At 39.6% G+C, this 17,729-nt stretch overlaps 1 protein-coding gene across 4 annotated transcripts in view; it reads left to right on the plus strand.

Moving 5' to 3' along the window:
- Positions 1-17,729, plus strand: part of PHACTR1 (phosphatase and actin regulator 1) — a 270,634-nt gene that overhangs the window by 140,484 nt on the left and 112,421 nt on the right. For 2 of the 4 annotated variants that reach the window (XM_081952273.1, XM_081952275.1), the window contains exon 1: positions 9,155-9,437. The exons of the other annotated variants lie outside the window; for them this stretch is intronic. In XM_081952273.1, coding sequence (XP_081808399.1) covers positions 9,182-9,437 — 256 coding nt within the window. In that variant the 5' untranslated portion in view covers positions 9,155-9,181. Of the gene's footprint in view, positions 1-9,154; positions 9,438-17,729 lie in introns of those variants that run through there. 4 annotated transcript variants of the gene reach the window in all.

Raw genomic sequence — 17,729 nt, forward strand, 5'->3', positions numbered from 1 at the left:
ATATGGGTAGATAGGCATGCATGCATGTATGTATGTGTATGTAAGCAATTGTTCTTGAATCTGTGGTATTTCTTAAATAGCCTGGTCTGTGGACCTTGAAAATTGATAAATCCCTAAGAATTATTCAAGTGGAAATGTAATTATCATGTTGGCAGGTGAGGGAGGAAGGTGGCAGGAGGAGGAAGAGGAGGAGCATTTGAAGGACTTTGGATCAGTTAGGGGGGAAATTAGCATCTTATGTTTCATCAGGTCTCATTTTGCCCTGTGGAATTCCTGATGCCTCCCTGCAAATAGCCCCCTATCCTGCTTAATTTTGGGTTGTGGTCTTTCCCTTTCCTATTTAGCTGTTATGCTAATAGAAGCTGGCCATTCTTGAGAAGAGATCTGAGCTAATATTCTTTATTAAGCATCAGAGATATGAACTGATGTATCAGATACTAATATGTCAACGTTGTTGTTAGTTGCAAAGTCATGCCCAACCCATTGCGATCCCATGGACAACATTCCTCCAGGCCTTCCTGTCCTCTACCATCTTCTGGAGTCCATTTAAGCTAATGCCTATTGCTTTGGTGACTCCATCCAGCTACCTCATTCTCTATCGTCCCATTCTTCTTTTAATATATCAATAATCCTCCAAAATCTGACACTCATCCATTTCAAATTGGAAACAGGTGTTTTTTTTTTAAAAAACTGGCTTTTTAAAAAATCACAACATTTAAAAGCTCCTATCCTTCCTTCTTCACATTTTATCAGCCTTATCAGGCAGGAAATGCGACCAGATAAGCTTATTCTATTTTATTATAGAAGAGCCCCTGTGGCACAGTGGTTAGAATGAAGTACTGTAACTGCAGGCTACTTCTGCTGACTGCCGGCTGCCTGCAATTTGGCAGTTCAAATCTCACCAGGCTCAAGGTTGACTCAGCCTTCCCTCCTTCTGAGGTGGGTAAAATGAGGACCCAAATTGTTGGGGGCAATAGGCTGACTCTGTTAACTGCTTAGAGAGGGCTGTAAATCACTGTGAAGCAGTATATAAGTCTAAATGCTATTGCTATTGTAAAACTACATGAAACAGAATCTTGCAAGTCTGAAAATACAGTTCTCCTGTTACCCTGTTTGCAGCCTGAGAAAGTGAGGGTGACTTCTGAGCCTCTTGCCCCACCCACTATCCAGCTGCAGGCTATCTGACGTTCCCTAGGCAACAACATCACTTTGCCCTACCTCCCAAGGCCTTTCCCACATACCATGACATGTTTTTATCACCATATATTTCATGAAAAGCTACGGTTTCAAAGTAAAATGTCTTAAAATACAATCCTAAAATGATACTGCATTATCTCTACAAAAGTATTTTCCATGAAACGTAATCACATTTACCTTCATCTAATTTTATTTGTTGATCTTATCAAATCTATACAGCTGACTGACTGACAAATATGACCCACGTAATAACAATTTTACCCACCCAGCATGCTTCAGATATGTTGGGATGACAATTCTTGGAATGCTGGGATTAGCCCATTTGTGGATTGGGGAAGGTTGATTTAGAGAAACGACGTCTCGGTTGAGGCACATGCAGCCTTGCGGATATCAGGACTGAAGTACAATTAATTTTAGGCAAAAGAAAAAACAAAGGCAGGAAAACAAACAAGATTGGGACAGGATGCAAGATTACTGGTCCCAAAGGGGCAGCTTCTGGAAGGCATAATTTGCTTTAAGACATTTGGTGCAGTTAATTCAATCCAAAACAAATTGAGGCAGCCGATATTTCCTTCTTTGTGAAACCAGTTTCAGATGTGCCTTGTATCAAATCAGCATCAATACAGTGTACTACATTTTATGTTCTCCTTCTGCCCAGGACTTTAAGGTTATACAATTCTCTCTCTCTCTCTCTTTTTCTTGCAACAGTCCTGCATGAGCTACATGAAATGAAAGAAGTAGATATGTGGAAGATTATGCTAAAAACAGGGTACTGCCCTAAAATATAATTATGGATTTGAACACCAGTCTCCATAGTCTATACCGTACTGGTAATTTTTACATGAACCCCTTAAAACACACTATTTAGATAAAATTTGCCCATCACTGATATTTTTAAAAAGGGTTTAAAATCAGTGTGGCACAATAGTTAAAGTGCTGGACCACGATCAGGAAGACCCAGGTTCTCTGTCCTTGACTTGTGATCTGGGGGCCGAGGGGGGGGGAATCCCTTAAAAGATTAAAATTTTGTCTCTGGGTCTATATTTGTTTCATTACCCATGACACTGATATTATTAGAGCAGTTACATAGATAACTTAATTGTATTTGTTTGGGAGTACTTTACTTCAGAACAAAAAACATACCTGCTTCTGTTTATCTAGATTTTCTTAGCATCTCCTTTTTATAGCAGACTTCATTGGCCCGCCTAGCTAGAAATTGTGGGGCATCAGTGTGTCTAATGAATGGAACAGTAGATGTAAAAAGCTACTTTGTATAAAATCAGACTCAAAGCCTGCTCTTTCAGCTGCAAATCAAGATGGCTTTTGATGCGTTTGAGGGGCATTCAGCTTCCCTTGAATCAATTTCCTTAAAGAATTACCCAAACATATTGAAAGAGATGGATGGATGGATGGATGGATGGATGGATGGATGGATGATAGGTGATAGATTATTGGATGGATGGATGGATGGATGGATGGATGGATGGATGGATGGATGGATGATAGATAGATAGATAGATAGATAGATAGATAGATAGATAGATAGATAGATGATAGATAGATAGATGGAAGATAGATAGATAGATAGATAGATAGATAGATAGATAGATAGATAGATGATAGATAGATAGATAGATGCTTGAAAAATTATTGTCCAACCTTGCCCACTGAAACTGTATGTGGTGCATTCTGTGTACTTAGTTCCATGCAAGATCAGATTTTTTGCAATCAAAGTTTTTACGTCCCTGGAATAAAGGCAGAAAGTCTAAAACTGAAGCAATGAAGGTAAAATAGAAATGGGGTGGGGGAGTATAACAGCAAAAGAGCCTAGCAAAAGGAAATCAAATGGTAAAGACATTTGGCTTCAGATACAAATTTTATCGTAATTATGATCACTGGGTTTTATTTAAATATTGTAGTTCACAAGTTACAGCCTTTCCTCTCATTGATTTTAGTACTAAATGAAGATTTGTTGCCCGAATCTCAAGATTTCTCAACAAATGTACAATCTGTGGTGGTCTTACTAAGAACTAAATATACTATATGGGTTCATAGAATGTTAATCATTATGTTGTGCAGTTATGAAGAATATTGAAATTCTCTATTAACCCTGAAAGATCTGCCAGAATCACTACAAGAAAGCTTCAGGTAATGCTGCCAGGCAAAAAATTAGACTGCTACATGCCAGTTCCCCCTTCCAAGATAGTCTTCTGTCAGAGTTGGTTTACTGGATCTTATGATGAGTAGTGAGTTGGATTAGATGACCTCTGCAATCCCTCCCAAATCTACAATTTTATGAAAACCAACTATGCTGAAAATTAAATTCCGGGATTTTTTGTTAAAAAAAACTTGAACATTTTAATGCCAAAGAAATTTATTTAGAAGTTATAAGGAAGATTTTTTTCAGGTGAAAATGGAAGGTGACTCTAGATCCCATTCCACAGCTTCCTCATTCCCATCAACTTTGGGTTCAGGCGTTTCTTGGTAAAACAGAGGGAATATGCATTTGTGCAGGAGGGAGTGGGAGCCACCGAATGCATTAATTAGATAGTCCAAAAAATATGTTGCGCTTTGTTTCCATGCTTTGAGTTGCAAGCCATCCAAAGGTTGCAAATAGAAATAGAAGGCCATTTATAGAATAAACAATGATCTTCTTCTTTCTTCCATCTCATCCCTATTCACTGCTAATTTGAGGAAATATGATTTCTCTGAACCTGACTAACAATTGCTATGAAACATCGCTGTATGTTGGCAGATGCTGTAAAAAGGTTAACTTTCCTACAGTTCATTTTCAGCACTTTTTGTGTTTCACGCTGACTTACAAACATACTCTCTTTGCTGGACAGCAGTGTCAATCATTTTGCAAAATTTATGATAGGTCACTTCCACCTGGGGCCTTTTCACTGCTCTAGAAGTAACTTTGCACCTGTGCGGTCTCATAACATCATCTTTGTTGGAGTGCTGAGCCAATACATTTCTTGCTCAACTGCCACGTGTTGTATTGAAAAGATGGCATTTCCACTGGCAGCGCTGAAGTTCTGCAGAGCTTGCAGGTAAGCTGTTTTTGCATTGGCAGGAGTTTGGCTTCTTCCACCTGGCATCTGAGCTTCCCAGCCATTCTCCACAGACATTCGGCTGCTGTAGCATCAATGTCATGTCACTGACCTTAATAGCAAATGGGTTGCAGGTCACCTTCTCAGCACACATTCGTTTTCCTCTGGAAATCACTAGGCAAAGGCATCAAAATGTAGATGGGAGGCAGGACAGTTACTGGCAGCAGTTTTTGCACTATACTCTTTGCCTGGAACGAAGACAACTGGTTTCTGCTGTTCTCAGCATTTTAAAGACAGCTAGAGTGGAAACTAGCTACGGGTTGGCTTCAAGCAGGTCTTGAGGGACTGGCAATGTCAATATGAAAGCGCCCATTGTTTGACATGTTGACCCTTTCGTTTTAAGAGTAGCAGTCCAAAACCTGTGCAGAGCACCAGCTCAGAGAAGGTTTGGTTGGGTTGTGTGACTTCACAGACCTTCTGATTACCCACAACTTTGTAGATTTCCTGTTGTCTTAGCTTTACAACTGGTATGTGGCGTGGGGAGGCAAAAGTCTGTATTTTCCCAACAGAGTGCTTGGGTGATGTTTCACTGTGATCGCCATTTTTCTTTTAATTATGGTAGATTATGCTTGATTGTTTGCTGTGTTTCTCCTCAAAACCTGTCCCTATTCCAGACAGAGCTCACATTCTCAGCCAGTATAGCCACTGCTATGAAAGTCAGATATGTCTGGTGATTACCAGGTATGGGTAGCTACTCTATCTGCTATCTTTGAGGGGGGGGCTTCTAAGTTTTTTCTTTTATGTTTTTATTTATTTTTTACAAATATATCAATGCATGAACAGTGTGGCACCTGAGTGTCACACATTCTAATACAAATAAAACTAATAGCATTAATCACAGTTATTAACTTTCAACCAACACATACATGTATATTTCTAATAGTAATCCATATTTATATAAAGTTGCAATCTGTCATTATTCAATTATTCCATGTTTTCTCTTATTATTGCTCTTATTTTATTATATAAAAGTGTATACACTAATATCCCCCCTTTCTCTTATTTCTATCTCTTATTCTAACTTTTAATCATGTCATCCTTTGTTAAAAAAACATTTTTTCTATCCTAACTTCTAATGATGTCACCTACCTACAAAAAAGTGAGAGAGAGGAAAAGCAAATCAAATCAAAACAACACCAAAAATGAAAAATAATCTATCCATCATCTCTTGCCCGTTTCAATACTTTAATTGTTATGCTTTTTTATTTTTGACTTGTTTCCCATATTCCTCTCTAAGATCTTAATCTCTTTCTTCATCTACTTCTTGGCAGTTCAATCTGAGTATTTGCTATCTGCTATCTGAACAAAGAAGAAAGCATATAGCTGTATTTTAATTTTTGTTTGCTTGATTTGGCCCTCTTAGCCTTTATAACTCATTACAACTTCATTATCCGGCATGATTTTTCTCATTTCTTGCTCATTTTCTACCAGTTCTTTCAGTTCCTTGGCCTGTTTCTTCAGATGGGAACATCCCTGAGTGTTCCATATTCCTTTCTCATGCTATCCTTAAGGTTAGTTTCCTTAGAGTGACCCAGTGTCATCTCGTCTTAAGCCAGATAAGTGGGCAATGTTTCTTCTTCAGCCAGCTGTCAAGATTTGACTGATTTGGATAAAAGTTTTGTTTAAACTTTACTGAGCTTTTTATTGGCTTTTAGTGAAGGAAAGGGGGGAATCCAACAGATTTTTGTAAAGGGTGATAAGTATAATTTTTCCAGGTCAATGGCCCTTTGGAAAAAGGGATGATGGGAGAAAAAGGAGGGCATTCATCCTCAGATTAGCAGTCTAAACTGATTCAGTGAATCTGCTCTTCTTTGTGTTGACCTTTGATAATTTTGTCCAGAGGGAAGGATCCAAGGGCAGATAGTGCCTGCCCTGCTCTCAATCAGACTCTGCCAACTGTGGTTAGTGCGTATCATTGTTAAAAGCAGGACAGCTATAGCGTCTCATATTTTAAAACACTAAATATTTTTAAAACGGTATAAAAAATGAAAAGTAAAAAAATTAAAAAGGTGAAATGAAATTTGATTTATTGAAAACAAACATCAGAAGGGCCTTTGATTGTCTTATCTTGGGTGTCAGTTGCTTAGGGACCCGAGAATTTCCTTCTCAATCTTTCACTGTATTCTCAAATTTTGAGAGGATTGCTGGACATGTTTTGAAGCCTACATTTGGATCAATCAACTGAAATTGGGGAGTTATGATCCAGTTAGGGTTGCAACCTAGGGGACAGGATTAAAATATTTAGAACTTTGCCACCTATGGCTGTCTTTTATGCATAGTTCATTTCAAAGCCAATAAAACTTTAAAAAAAGAAAAGAAAAGAAAACCTGTCTTTTTTTAATCCTGTTTTTACATTCAAACTGGTGTACCTCATGACATCAGAAGCAGAAGTGGGCCAGGGGTGGGTTCTGGCTAGCTTTATTGCCGATTTGTTCATGTGCATGCTGGATGCAAGCTGCATGCACCTGCACAGTTCAATTAAAATTGTTCTGGGCAGAACTGAAAAACAAGATGGGGGTGGTGATGGCGGCAACTGGGGAACTGGTTCGGGGGTGTGGCAGGCTTGGGCCGCTGCATGTTCCAGTGACCCAGGCCACCATACCACTACCAGTTCAGGCGAAGTGGGCCAAACTGGTAGAAACCCACCTCTGAAGTGGGCCCTAAGTGACTGTCCCTAGCATGGATCTTTTCTCCAAATAACTTTCCTAGATATGTAGCAAAAGAAAAAAAATCCCCTGTGTATTTGAAAGAGTGAAAAAAAATGATGGGCTGGCGGCTAGGGGGAAAATCCCCCCACCCCATTCAGACAACCTGAGTGGTTACCATGGACACTAGGCAATTTGGAAATGACATACCCCCAGAGACTGGGAGGCTTACAGAGAGCAGCTCTGTAAAGATATAGAGCATAGATGCCTAAAGCTAGGCTCTTAAAAACTGAGCACAACGTGGCCTGGTCTGACTTTGGGTATTCTCAGGGAGTATGAATGTCAGCATTTTCTGTGACTTAGTAATTTCTTAGCTTTCTTTCCCCCCCCCCCCCCAAATAGCAGTAGCACTTAGACTTATATATCACTTTACAGCGCTTTACGGTCCTTTTTAAGTGGTTCACCATGCCATGGCTTTAAGAGCCCATGGCAAAGCAAGATCTCTTGAATTATCCTAATTCCTTGTTGGTATGAACACACACAAACCTTTATAGATGTCTACGGAGATTCTCAGTTATCCAGGTCATGGTTGTCCCAAAGATGCTTTTTTTCAAGAGGCAAATGGATTTCTTGTTTTTTTTCTTTTGAAGACATTTCGCTTCTCATCCAAGAAGCTGAAGAAGCTTCTTGCGTAAGAAGCAAAACATCTTCAAAGAAAAACGAAGTCTAGTTGCCTCTTGAAAAAGCACCTTTGGGACACTCTTTATACATCATCTCTTTTTTACTGCCCCCTTTTAGTTTCTTCTCCTATTTTTCTATCACCAAAGTAGCTGAGATTCATAAAGAGATTGGGGAGGGGGAGATGCTGAAACCTCTGTTGCTTTTCACAGGGAGAGGAATTAAAGAGTTCTTTGCCTGAGGCATGCTGTGCGTAGTAATAAATCAAAAAGTAAGGAGTATCGCTTGGCACCATCACCTTTTTTTGATTCATGTTATAAGCTCTGCTGGTTAGGATTTCCCATCATTGCAGAGAGCGTGGCTTTTAAGCGCAATTTAATTCATATTTTTAAGCCTCCACAAAGGTTTTTTAGTCATCTATTAAGTCATCTATTCATTTTTCCTTGCCGCCCTTTAGTTCTCCAGTTAGAACCTAGAACTGGATGGGACCTTGAAAGTCATCTAGTCCAACTCCCTGCACAAGCAGGAGAGTCTATACCATTTCAGACAAGTAGCTGAGTCCAGTCTCTTCGTGAAAACCTCCAGTGATGGGGCACCCACAACTTTGGAAGGCAAGCTGTTGCCCTTGTTGATTGTCCTCACTGTTAGGAAATTTCTCCTTAGTTCTAGATTGCTTCTCTCCTTTGATGAGTTTCCATCCTTTGGTTCTTGTCTTGCCTTTCTCGTGCTTTGGTAAATAGTTTGCTCCCTACATCTTTGTGACAGCTCCACAAAACTTTCAGGGCAGTTTCATTTTCCCATAAAAGAGAAAAAGACAAATAGGAAAGAAAGGAAGAAAGGAAAGAAAGAAAGAAAGAAAGAAAGAAAGAAAGAAAGAAAGAAAGAAAGAAAGAAAGATCAAGTCTCTGAATCCCAGGGGCAGAAATAGAATACTAAACCATGTTTTTCTATTATTAAATGGCCTCAATGGGTGGCAGCACCTTGCTTGGGCTCTGAAGCTGAACTGGGCCAGGTCTCCGTTATCCCAGAGATAAGAACTTCCCAGGAATTCCAAGCTTGTGTGTGAAGTGGGAAATGTCCTCTGTGAGGACCCATCCCTGAAGCCATTGCAAAGCAAGCTCAACTTGAGGGAGTATTTTTTATGATTCAGTGGGTTGAAGAGCAGCGGCTTCTCCTAAGAGTTGCAAGAGAAGCGTTTGCCTTGTGCTTCCGAGGCAGGAGTGGGATCAGAAAAACAGATCTGTGGGCCTTGCCAAGGCAGAGGCTAGGATAGTAAACAGAGTTGTGACCGGCCAGGGGTGTGAGACTGAACAGCTCTGCTTAAAGACAGGTGGACCAGAGAGGTCACCCATAGATAAGGCTTGCTTTCTTCCTCTCCTTCCTTCCCTCCCTCCCTCCCTCGCTGCCTTCTCCTCACCATCCTCTCCTCCCTCCCCTTTTAATCCTAGTGTGTATTGAGGGGATGAGACTGAATGTGGCAGAGAGACGCTAGGGAGAGATAGAGAGAGACGCACATACACAGAGAGAAAGAGGGGGGGAAACGCGCGCATGGCGGACTCCACACACTCCAGGCGGTCCCGGGTGCTGTCTTGCTCGTCCTCTTCTGGCCGCAGAGGTGGCTATTCTCCAGACAGGGCTGAGGCGAAGCCCAAAAAACGAGCTTTCTATCTGGTGAGAATGAAGCCCCTGAAGGAGCCGGTGATCAACAACAACAACAACGTGTCTTTCGTGATCCACTGTCACATAGGCAAGGAGATCAAGCACATATGCAGCAACTGCAGCTGCGGGAAAGAAGCCCATGACGGTGAGTGGGATGGTGATCTTAGTCGCGAGCAAGGAAGAGAGGAGAGAGAGAAAGAGAGAGCGAGTGAGTGAGAGAGAGAATGAATCTTTTTTGGTGGGGTTGGGCGGCTAGTGCCCACCTCCCAATTCTGGAAATCTGCGCTTGCTGATCCAAAGGAGGAGAGGAAAAAAGCAGGCAGGGATCAACGCCTCGACTCGCCGTTTGGCATGACAAGCAGAGCAGAAGATAAAGAAATAAATAAAACACCCACCTTCCTTCCTTCCTTCCTTCCTTCCTTCCTCCTTCTTTCTTTCTTTCCTTCTTTCCTTCCTCCTTTCTTTCTTTCTTTCCTTCCTTCCTTCCTTCCTCCTTCCTCCCTCCCTCCCTCCCTCCCTCTTTCTTCCTTCCTTCCTTCGTTCTTTCTTTCTTTCTTTCTTTCTTTCTTTCTTTCTTTCTTTCTTTCTTTCTTTCTTTCTTTCTTTCTCTTGCCCGGGTCCGTAGCGTTCCCGGGGAATGAATCCGTAATGACTTGGGGGGGGGGGGGGGAGTCGCCACGGTTTGTTTGTTTTTCCCCCCCGCCGTGGCACATCAACTTTTTCCTCTGCCGCTCCTCCTCTTTGCAAACATGCCACATTCCGAGTTCGGCTAAGTTAATTAGGAGGGTTTAGGAGCTTGTCTTTATGGGATGGACGTCGTGCGATGTTCCGTCTGTAAAAATTAACTGGCTTGGTTCTCGCGCGCGCCCTGGGACAAGAGGAGAGAGTTTACTGCCGAATGTCGTGTTGGGATGAATCGAGCTGCGCCTTTAGTCAGGCTGTGTGGTCAACACCTTCCCTTGCTCTCTTTTTGACCCACAGTGTAATACTCAAAAGGGGGGCCTTCAGGTAGAAGTCGGTAGAATTGAAAGGGCTTTTAACAGGTCCGCCCAGCCCTTCTGTGTGTTTGTCAGAGGCGAAGAAAATGTTTCAGAGGAAGGGTTTTTTAAAAAAATTGTTCTCGTTTTATCTTAGTCAGCAGCTGAAAGAGAAAAGGGAAAGTGTCAAAGAGGCATAAGCAAAAGCCAAGCAAAAATATGTTGGAGGTGTTATCAGCCACATCCTATTAAATATGTTTCATCCTCCTGGGCTGTGTGGTGGGGAGGAATGTACCGAGGTTCTATATTTTAGTTAAAACATATAAATCTTCTTGTGGTAGGAGTAGTTCAGAGGAATATGCCAGGCAGTGTTCATTCACTGAAGGTCAGCGAAAGGTTTTTAACTGCAAATTAGAAGAAGATAGCAATTAGAAGAAGATGGGACTCTCACAGCTGTTTGTTATCTGAGTTGCCACTGTTTTATTTCTCTATTATTATTTTAAATACATTGTGCATTTTGAATAGTCACCATTCTTCCTGGAAGAATTAAATAGTACATGTATCTCAATTCAGATAGTGGTGCAGCAATTAAATAATTGTGATGTGCAGTTCCTCCCCACCCTTCTCCCTTTCACAAATGGAAACTTACTAGTATAATTAGAATTACACACAATTACACACAAACAGGCTGAACTGAGATTGCATGGAGCAGCAGAACAGCTTTTCACTACCAATTGTTTTTTCAGTTTTTTCAAATAAAATCCACTCGAATTTTGTTCATGCCTTTGTTATCCTACTCTCCCTTCCCATTCCTTCTGTGTATTATCTACGTCAGCAAAGTTTACTAGAAGTTAAAGCAAGGAATTTGCAAAGCAAGGGCAGTACATTGCCTTATGATTTGAATGTGCTTTGTGGATTTCCCAAAACTGGGCTATGCCACTTATTTAACAGATACACTAAAACAGGCTTCGGTTTAATTCATCTTTAGATGGCAGTGTATTTACATTAGCATCTTTGATCTCAAAATGTATCAAGGCTAACAGAAGGGGAAAAAACATTACAAAAATCATCTAGATTTTTGCAGCTTGAATATGGTAGGCCTGACGCCTATCTACAAAAAGCAAATGATCTTGTTAAAATGTGTTTCTAATGTTGAAACACATTGTAACAAAATTGTGGATCTATACAAATAAGATCTCTTCTGCAGAGGTTTTAAGTTGACACTCAGTTGCTAAGTACCGTGTATGAAGTTAAAAAAAGTAAATGATCCAACGTGTTAAGGCAAAAGAAGGAAAAACTTGAGGTGACTTCTAATTTAGATGTTGCCAATTTCACTTCTCTTCTTCTTCTTCTTCTTCTTCTTCTTCTTCTTCTTCTTCTTTTTCACTGAAAGCTTCTTGAAAGCCAATTGAAAATTAGTAATAAGATCCTGTACAGATTCTATTCATTTCAGTGAGACTGGTATTACAGAAGGTCTCAGTGGGTTATGCCCATTTTTCATAATGTGTGTGTGTGTTTCCATTCAATTATGTCTGATTCTCTAAAACTACCTCGACAAGTCTGTCGTTTTCTTTTGCGAGGTGTTTCAGAAGTGCTTTGCCATCGTCTCCTTCCTAAGGCTGAGAGAGAGAGAGTGATGCACTCAAGGTCACCCAACTGGCTTCGTGTCCAAGGAGAGACTAGAACTCACAGTCTCCTGGTTTCTAGTGCAGTGCATTAACTGTCACACTACACTGGCTCTCTACAGCACTATATATCTATCTCACAGCAAAACAATGCTCATTTTGTGGAGTCCATCACTAATGTAGCACATAAACCTTCATGTAGGCTAGGAGTGAGTAACCAGAAGCTCATGAGTCTCTTTTGGTAGTCTACAGGGATATCTTTGAATATCTTTGTTGAAAGCTAGCAAAGTAGTTCTCACCATCTTGAGGTGGAAAACATGAAAACTGGAGTCTTAGGTTTTGAAATAAGCATATCTCAGTGTAAAAACAAAGAGAACCTGCAAAGTTCCCCCAGTCTTTCCCTTCCCGTTTCATCCTTACTTATCAGAAACCCATCTCTGCCTTAGACATTGCAGTATTCTTCCTCAGAAGAAAAAAAGGCAAGAACTTGAAAATGATTTGGCCCAAGGAACAAGCTTTCATTTTCCCATTTGCTGTTCTTGGAAGGAAGACATATTTGATTTGTTTTTAAGAATAAGTCTCAAGGATTGCGCCTGAGATCTGTTTACAAAGGACACAAATCGCTTTTGTTTCCCCAAAAGGGAATGCATTCTATACCCGGTGACATTGATTGAGTAACATTTGCATATGCCAAATGCAGAAATAAAGCCTAGGATATCAATAAATGTGAGGTTTCTCTCTCACCACAGTCCGCTGCTCAATTTATTATCGTGCTGGAAACAATGGATCAAGAATTTGAGCATTTCTACTCGCTATACTCATCATTCTTTCTTTCAAATTGTACTTCATCTGAACAATTCTTCAAATAGAACAGGAACTTGAGGCTCTTGGGCATAAATTAAGCCACTCCATCTAGCTAGCTCATTGGGCTCTAAGCCCCTAACCCCAAAGCCCACCCTGCCAACTTTAACACACATCCAAAGGCTTTTGCAAATGTTACTCTCCATCAAACGCATTGTGGCTTGCTTCCGTTAGGAAAAGTATGTTGTGATCAAGCTGAAGAAAGAGGGTGGAGGTTTATACTCTGAGCTTGTGAGTTAGTTTCTGAATATTTCATTACCAGGCTAGGGAACATCTTCTACTGGGTTTAGGGGATGTCAGTGTCAATATTCTTCTGTTTATAAGAGGTCAGTATATGTGGTCAGTAGGTCTTGTGATGTGGAAGTTAGGGTTATACACTATGGTATAAATGAAATTTGTCTGAAATATTCTCAGCAGTAATGCTTCAAGATTTGGTAGGCAGCACTGTAGCAGCCTAACCAGAAGTCTCAAAGTTCCCAGAGTATAATTCAGATACATTCCGACCCTGGATCAAATATTCAAAGGGAGAAAGGGTGCAATTTTTCAATGCTACACAGATAAAAAGTTTAAGAGGGTATTGTACCAATATAGAGATATTAGAGATGGGGCAAGTGTTTTACTAGAATGCTTATACATTAAATAATGAGCAGAGAAGTAATAGTTTAGAAAGCTCTCATTCAAGAGTTATTAGTCACCTCCTGATATAGAAGTTGGGGGTTAAGGTGGGTTTGTTGAAACAAGCATTCTCTTGGCATAATGGATGATTTTGAAAGATCACTTGCAGTAGTCCTTTAAGGGGGTCTGAGTAGATGGGTGTAAAAGAAGGACCAGAAATGTTTCTTTAGACTACTATCTAGCACCTCCAAAAGATCAGCCACATAGAATTTAGTTTTCAATCTGATCAAGATTCCATTCTTGCATGCAAGAATCTAAGGATGCTACAGCAAGAAAGAGTAAACTCTTAGGTAAACACCTTCTAGCCATTCATTCCTATTAACACATTGCTTTTTAGCTATTATCCCAAGCAACTGAGGGAAAAGAAAAGATTGAAATGCTCCTTATGCATAGCATTTGATGACTGGTCTGATGAGACCTAAACCAAATCAAATGTTTGGGTTTTCATAGAAGGGAAAGGAGATTTCAAAATAGATAGGTAACTAATAGTTATTATAGCTTTGGTACAGTAGTATTTGGTCCCTTACTACATTCTCCTCTTGGACGGACAGACGGACGGACGGACGGACGGACGGACAGGCAGGCAGACAGACAGACAGATATACAGACAGATATCTTCATAGATGATAGATAGATAGATGATAGATAGATAGATAGATAGATAGATAGATAGATACATAGATGATAGATAGATGATAGATAGATGATAGATAGATGATAGATAGATAGATAGATAGATAGATGATAGATAGATAGATAGATAGATAGATAGATAGATAGATAGATAGATAGATGATAGATAGATAGATAGATAGATAGATAGATAGATAGATAGATAGATAGATAGATGGAACCCTGTTTTTATCTGTCTGTTAACCCATGATCTCTGACAGTATTTCATGGATTACAGTTTGTTTTTACATAGCAACCACCTAGCAAGGAAACTATAAGGACATCTATCTCCAGTCTGGTACCTGCTTGGATTACAATGCCTATCATTCTCAGACAACTTGGCTTTTTATTTTCTTTGACCATGTTGGTGAAATATGAACAGGGCAGTAGTCCAATATATCTGGAGAAGATACTGGACTTGTACAGACTCTTGCAAAGGATTCTCCATATTATTTGAATACTTCTTCCCCTCTTTTCCAGTACAGAATATCCATATTGGGGTATGGAACATATTGGAACTGGTGCTATTGCTTATCCTGTGCTTGTAAGCAACCTAGATGCGTGGGAGGTCTTTGAGCCAGGGGATCCCTGTGTGACCGGATTAATGCAATTGTTATTAGTTCATGGTGTTAATTGTGAAGTATTGTATTGCTTTTGATTGTGAAGTTGTGTTGCTGGTGAAGCGAAGAAGAAAAACTCTTGAGCTTTGGCTACTCACAAAGGACAATGCCTCTCTCCTTTAGAAAGAGAGGTTTCAATTCCCATCTGGATATTAAGACTTTTGACTCAGCTGTACCAGTAGAAAGGAAGGGGGGAGGGATTCTTTGCTGTTAAATGAAACATTTTCTGTTAAATAACTAAGGTATTTATTTTGTTGCAATTAAAAGTAATTATTGAATCAAATCACTCTTTTCTAGGGAGGTTATAAACCCAGGAGTTTATGTTTTTCCCTTACTAATTGGAATACAACTCTAGGAACTTTAGCAGTCTTCTTTCCTAACCAACTCTAATGTGAACATTACAGAGGCAGCTATTAATTCTTTGAAATAATTTAAGTCCATATTTACTCAAAGCTGCTTCGGTACAACCTTTAATATATCCTGAATAACGGTCAGCTGGCAGTGAGGACACACTTTTGTAGCTTGAAAGACAAAGGAGAACTGTAGCACTATTGATTTCATGGCAATAGGTAGGAAGAAAGGGGAATAATAAAAACAAAATTGTGTGATATGAGATTATGATTTCCAAGAGGAATTTGTACAAACCTGGAGCTCCTGTTCTTTGGAATATATTTTTCTTATTTTTACATTTAAAACAATGCAGCACCGCGAAGTCGAAGTGACCATACATTCACATTACCGTATATACAGCTAGTCTCAACCATTAACAATTAGCCTACTTAATATATTGTCTATCCTTCTGTCCAATCACAATATATACAGTTTGTTCCAGTCTTGTCACCTTGTTTTATACCAATCATAAAATATGTTCCAGACTTCAAAATATTCTGATTCCCCTTTATTTTTACGTTCAAGAGTGAGCCTATCTGCTTCCGCACAGGGCAACACTTTTCTGATTATATCTAGCTTTGATGGTGTATTTTCTTTTTTACAATATTGTGCATAAGTTATGCGCGCCGCAGTTAGTACATGTATAATTAGATAAAGTGTATCTTTCTTAAACCCCTCTGGTATTATACCTAGGAGAAAAAATTCTGGTTTAAACAAGATTTGGTCTTGGAGATCCTGTTCTGATTGAGGTGATGTACAGGTAATCCTTGACTTACAACAGTTCATTTAGGGACCGTTCAAAGTTACCATGGCACTGAAAAAAGTGAGTTATGACTGTTTTTCACGCTTATGACCTTTGTAGCATCCCCATGATCATGTGATAAAAATTCAAATGCTTGGCAACTGACTCGTACTTATGACTGTTGCTGTGTCCCAAGGTCACCTGATCCCCTTTTGCAACCTTCTGATGAGCAAAATCAATGGGAAGCCAGATTCACTTAATGACTGTGTTACTAACTTATCAACTGTGGGGATTCACTTAACAACTGTGGCAAGAAAGGCTGTAAAATGGGGCAAAACTCACTTAATAACAGAATGTTGGGCTCAATTATGGTTGTAAATCAAAGTCTACCTGTATTGATGTCTAAGCCCTACTGATTCAGATTCAGATAGGTACCTAGATCTCCTATATTTGAATAACAATTTTAAAAAGGCCACTTTTATTATTTGTTTGTTTGTTTCTTCAATCTACTTGGCCGCTTATCTTAGCAAGTGACTCTGGGTGGCAAACAATCTTAAACTAAATGAAAAACAATTCTCACCATAAATAGAAAAATAAAAATGTACAGCAGCCAAGGAAGAAGATTTTACTTGGACAGAAAGTAGTATAGACAGCATCAGAAGGTTCCAAGTAACTTACAAATTCTATAAAACATTTAAGACATGCTTCCTTGACATTTATTTTCCTATGTGTAGGGACTATTTTACATAAAGAAATATTGCATTCTATGATTCCTTGCCGGCATTTTGAAATACCTTGGCCAAAATACACGATCAAAAATGAAACATCGAGTTGATATAGACTGACATTAGAGCTGGGGCAAGAAATCTGTTGCACAGCCAGAAATCTTCCACCTTAGGATATTTATGAAAGAAAATTGGGGTATATATTGTTCTTCTCTTTTTGGCATATCACTGTGCTTGAATTAACTGTAAAAAAATATAATGAAATTGGACTATTTTTGGCTGATCTTGTACACTACCAGTTACAAATGTGTTGTGCTGGAATTGCATGGTTTCAAACAAACAAATCCTGAATCTAAGACCAGGGAATATAACATTAATAGCAAGTGGAATTGTTTGCTCAGTGCTTTAGGCTTTCTGAATCCTAAGAGAACTTGGGAGGGCCCTTGGGTAGAGGTTAACTATATGGTTGTCAAATCCCATGAGTTTTACATTGTTTGTATTTTCTCCTACCTTACAGCCATCTGCTTAGTTAATATGTGTAGATCTAAGATATATTGGTTTAATGCTTTATAAGATGTCTTAGATTGTCCCCCCATGGTTCCCTCCAGATGTGTCACTTCACAGTTCTAGTATTCCCCAACTATCACAGCCATGGTCTATCTGGAGATCACCATGCCATGAAAGACTATTCATAGATTCACTGGCAGAGCCCTTCATTATTAGTTTGTGTTCTTTGAATACTGCCTTGAATCACTTGGCAACTGGGTGGCCTTAGAAAATAGAATTAAGAACAATAGCATTCATGCTGTATGGAAAGCAAAGCAATCAGCAAACATGATCTAAATGCATCACTATAAATCCTTTGGTCCACATATCCAGTGTTTCAAATGATCATATCACTTTCCCTTGAATAATACTGTAAACCTGGAGTCTCCAAACTTGGCAACTTTACAACTTGTGGACTTCAACTCCCAGATTCCTCAGCTAGCCATGTTGGCTGGTCGGCTGAGGAATTCTTGGAGTTGATGTCCACATGTCTTAAAGTTGCTAATTTTAGACGCCCCTGTTGAGAACTATGGACTTTTTCCTCCATTCCCTCAATTAAACACCTTGTGGCTTCCCCCCCCCCTCAATGATTTATTTATTTATA

Source organism: Natrix helvetica, assembly GCF_964273705.1.
Source record: "Natrix helvetica genome assembly, chromosome: 4".
NCBI lineage: Eukaryota > Metazoa > Chordata > Lepidosauria > Squamata > Natricidae > Natrix > Natrix helvetica.